At 40.4% G+C, this 4,733-nt stretch overlaps 1 protein-coding gene across 1 annotated transcript; it reads right to left on the bottom strand.

The window, feature by feature from the left end:
* Positions 1-390: 390 nt before the first annotated feature.
* On the bottom strand, positions 391-2,561 carry ARL14EPL (ADP ribosylation factor like GTPase 14 effector protein like). Its single transcript, XM_038769391.1, has 3 exons — positions 2,481-2,561; positions 865-1,001; positions 391-610 (listed from the first exon to the last, which is right to left on the bottom strand). Exons 1-3 carry the CDS (start codon positions 2,559-2,561, stop codon positions 391-393), a joined length of 438 nt encoding a protein of 145 aa, XP_038625319.1.
* Between the last annotated feature and the right edge of the window lie 2,172 nt (positions 2,562-4,733).

The raw sequence follows: 4,733 nt of genomic DNA on the forward strand, positions 1-4,733 counted from the left end.
TAGGGGTAGATACAAAGTGATCGGGTCAGAGTCCTTGTCCCACATGGGACCACTCAATCTACTGTGGGAAATCAAGTATTTAAACCCCATTTTACAGACTGGGAAACTGAGGCACAGATACAAGTCTAGTGACTTGCCCAAGGCCATCCAATTTCACCGTCAGAGCTGGTATCCTGGAAACATTAGTACAAGCATTCACAGCCCTTAAAATTGCAATTTTCATACCCTCAGGTATGAAAGCTAAAAATAATGCAGCCAAGTGAACAATCACTATTATGCTTTCAAAGTACAGACTTCAGTACTATTTATACATTGTCTTCCAACAATATAACCTAAGAAAGGTCAACTGAAATCTACTCTAGAAAAACGAAGTTCCCAAATAACAGACCTTCAATCAGGAACAAAAAATGGTATTTCACTGATATCACCAGCTTCAGTTTGAATACTCTCATAAACCCACGTTCGATTACAGCGGCAAGCTGGCCCACATTTGTTTGATGAACACACGGGACATGGATAGAAGCAACCTGGGCAGCATTGCTCCAAGCAATCACATAAGTCTACACCATTACAAAGCAGCACTCCATCTTCGTCGTACTTTGGCAAAGCCCTACAAGAGACAAATAATCCATTTTACACCATTTTACTTTGATCACCATTACTATGGAAAAAAGTCTTCATAAAAACAAGTTCTCTGCTCTGTGGTAATCGAATCAACGCAATGCGTCTAAATATTAACGAGGAAAACCAGAGAAAATGCAGTCAAATTAAGCCGAAGTACTTAGAGCCTCTTACAGCCACAAACAAGAACGACCATTTGACTACACCTTAAGGAAAGCATGGAAAAAGAAATCTTTAACTTACATGTTTGAATTGAAGTACTTCTTCATCTTTGAAAGTTGAGCTTTCTTTACTAGTTCCCTCTTGCTAGGATCGAATTCTGCCAACACAGGACCAGGGTTTTCAAATTCTAGGCCTCTTAATTGTCGATGCATTTGTTGCTATAAAATATTTTGCAAAAGTGTTCAGTCATATTTGAGTGCTTACTGTGTTTAAAGTACCGTACAACAGAGTTGGGAGACACATTCCCAGCCCACAAGCAGCTTACATTCTAGAGGGGGAGACAGACATTAAATTCATTTCAAACATGTACTTCAGTGCTGTTGAGTTGAAGGTGGAATAATAATAATGACATTTATTAAGAGCTTACTATGTGCAAAGCACTGTTCTAATTGCTGGGGAGGTTACAAGCTGAGCATGAAGGGGGGCAAATCCAAGCACAAGGGGGATGCAGAAAGGAGAGGGAGAAGAGGAAATGACGGCTTAGTCGGGGAGGGCCTCTTGTCATTTTAATAAGGCTTTGAAGGCGGGAAGAGTGATGGTCAGTCGGGTATGAAGGAGGGAGTTCCAGTCCAGAGACAAGGTGTGGGCGAGGGAGTGGTAGCGAAATGGATGCGATTACTACAGCTTCATATTTTCAGCAGCTTCATTTTGGCTCTCGATTGTTATTCAAAAAATTTTACAGCAGCAATTGCTCTCAGGGCTGGTTAGATAGTCAAAGGCTGCCAAAACCCCACTGGAACAGTCAGACCGCCTGCAGTTTAGTTGGCTCCGAAGGCCCACAGCTGCTCTCCCCCGCCTACCCCTTAGATGCAAAGAAGAGGATTCAATAGTGCTTCAAGTTTTAACGCATTACAAGGAGAGCAGCTGTGCCTCATGGTGTTGATTGGTCTCCTCCAGCATGTCCTCTTTCCACTCCTCACCTCCTGCTATCCCTCAAGCCCTCCTTTCCTCTCAACCCCATCCTTTATTCTGTACTTCCCAAGCACCCAGCATTACAGGAGGCATTCAATCATGCTTAGGGAGTGTATACTCTAGGCAGAGCACTGTACTAAGCAATCCCTGCCCTCGGGGAATTTTTTTAGTAAAGCTTCAGGTTTCACTAAGAACAGGTGGAACTTCTGGGGAAACTGAGCAGTCTTCAAGATTTCCTGCAATGCCAAAAGGGAGTCAGGACAGTGGACACTGAGGGAGACTTACCTCATTATCAACAACATTTATGGAGTCAATTTTTTGGAAAGTTCAAGTTGTACTGGTCAAAGTGTTAGGGGGCTGGAACAGACATTAAGAAGTTCCTCTAGTCCCATCTCCCTGTATCATTTTACACATACATTTTCCTTTTCTGTATTTCTGTTAACCCAATCACCAACACAGGATTATTCAATCGTATTTGAGCCCTTACTGTGTGCAAAGCACTGTACTGAGCGCTTGGGAAGTACAAATCCGCAATAGAGACAGTCCCTACCCAACAACAGGCTCACAGTCTAGAAGGGGGAAGACAGACAAAACATGTAGACAAATCCCTGAATCCTTTCCACTTTCTAGCAAAATGGCATAGAAAAATGAGAATATTTCCAGAATGCACCATAACAGGCTAGGTAAGGTCTGACTCTAAAAGTTCTATGCTCCTTATGTCATACCTCTTGCTTTCGCTCTCTTGCATCTTCGAGTTCCTTTTGTAAGATTGTTTTTCCAACAGAGGGTTGGAATTTGTCACTCATTTCCTATAACTGAAAGGCAGAGTTATAGGAAGAAAAAAAGCTTAGAAATTAATGACAGATCACTAGTCTGTCGGTACAAGACGCCTTTTTGCTACAAAGGATGCAAAGCAACACTTTATAGCGAAATGTTTACATATAAGACATTTGCATATTTAAAGCAAGCAAACTGGCAGGGTATTCACCAATGAAGCACTCTAGCATTCCCAATGCAAAGCTACTACATATTAGTTCCCATCAATGTTGACACCCTGACATTATCCCAAAGCGATGGGAAAACAGCCTGAACATCAAAACAATATTCCCAGAAGAGCAGCCCTGAATCAGTGTCAACTGAGTACTCTACAAACCCTCTCTTTATACCTCTGCTATCTTTACAGCTGAAGTTTGCTTAAGTGCACACCCCAATCTGAAGGGGGGAAGGAAGAGGATTATATATATAAATAAAAAGTCAGGTAATCAGAAAGCCTGATAAATAATGTGAACTACTGATTTCAAAAAGAGACTCAAATGTTAAGTTGCTAATAAAATTGGGTCTATCAAACTTTAAGAATTTTGACGTTCTCCAATTCTACAATAAACCCCCAATTTTCCTCCCACTTCTACAGTCCACTTTATGTAGCATTTCAAAAATTAACATTCTGTCATTTGCTTCCCAATTATGACTCCTATTTTAGGAGATTAAGATCAATAGAAAAAAAACTCATAGAAAAGTTAGTTTAACCATTACACCTACACATTTTAGAGCCCTAAATTTCTTCTTACCTAGAGGGTCTTCTTCAAAACAGATAAAAAGGAAGACATTTTTTTTGTCAGATGAAAAATAATCTCTACATAGGAGAATGAACTGGTGCAAAATGTTCTATGAATGAAGAGATACTGTGCTTTCTTGCTTCCTTTGTTTTGCAAAAAGGAGCCACAAATCCCTCTAGGGAAAAAAATCATAAAACCTCTACGGCGCTTCTGCAATTTAATCCTCCTATAATAAACGACTAAGGGAGGTAGAGAAAGGAGGGAATAAGAAGAGTGTAAATGTTTATTTTTCCAACCACTAGTTTCAAAAATGGTAGCAAGCTAAAATACATCACCTCCCCATCTCCTTCCCAAAGCAGATGAAATTGAACATTAGTTTCCTGATCAGTTTCATATCTCAGCCTTTGGGTAATCTCGAATATACAAAACTATGTATTAAAAAGTTTTACCTTTTGAGGAAATCCTGGGCCTTGGAAACTATGAGCATTTTTAAGTAGTCTACAGTTTTGTCTGGTAAATTTGTATAGTACAGTAATAGACCATCTTCTGATTGAACATTTCTGAAATCAGAACTCATTAAAACAATATCAGCAGGTAACACCCATTTGTAATCGCTGGGCAACTACTGGCATTTAATTAATAATGAGGGAGGTGTAAGCAGAAAAACAAAAAAACTTAAGTGATACATGGATAGACAGATAACTGGGAATTGGAGTGTGGATCAAGTCCTTTCTGAAATGAAGAACAATATAATAAAGTCTCTTTACCAACTCTATGCCACTGCATTTCTACTCCAAAATTCACCTCAACTGAATTGATCTAGTTTCCCAAGCAGAGGATTGATCAAACTCAATTCACACCTCACAAAATGGCCTTCTCTTACCGAATTAGAGAAAAGACTGATTCTCAAGAAGGGCAGTTACTGAGGGAAAAGGAAAAAAAACGACCTTCTTTTTCTTCTTTACTGGAAGCAAAGACCTGAAAAAGCAAATGGCAGTTAGGTCTTGGGTGAGGTTGGCTAGTTGAACCACCTCATTTTTCCACTTTTGGCCTCTCCTTCTGACTCTAATTGCATCACATGGCCCTTCCAGACGTCTCAGAAACACCTGATCTCATGAAAAAGAGTAATTCCTCCAAAGAGAGGACTATGCTCAGAGAAACACACATAAGGGAAGCAGCGTGGCTCAATGGAAAGAGCACAGGCTTGGGAGTCAGACGTCATGGTTTCAAATCCTGGCTCTACCGCTTGTCAGCTGTGTGACTGTGGTCACTTAACTTCTCTGTGCCCCAGGTACCTCATCTGTAAAATGGGGATTAATATTGTGAGCCCCACATGGGAGAACCTGACTACCTTGTATCTTCCCCAGCACTTAGAATAATGTTTTGCACACAGTAAGTCCTTAGCAAATACCAAAATTATTA

The sequence above is a fragment of the Tachyglossus aculeatus genome, chromosome X4 (assembly GCF_015852505.1).
Source record: "Tachyglossus aculeatus isolate mTacAcu1 chromosome X4, mTacAcu1.pri, whole genome shotgun sequence".
In the NCBI taxonomy this organism is placed as follows: domain Eukaryota; kingdom Metazoa; phylum Chordata; class Mammalia; order Monotremata; family Tachyglossidae; genus Tachyglossus; species Tachyglossus aculeatus.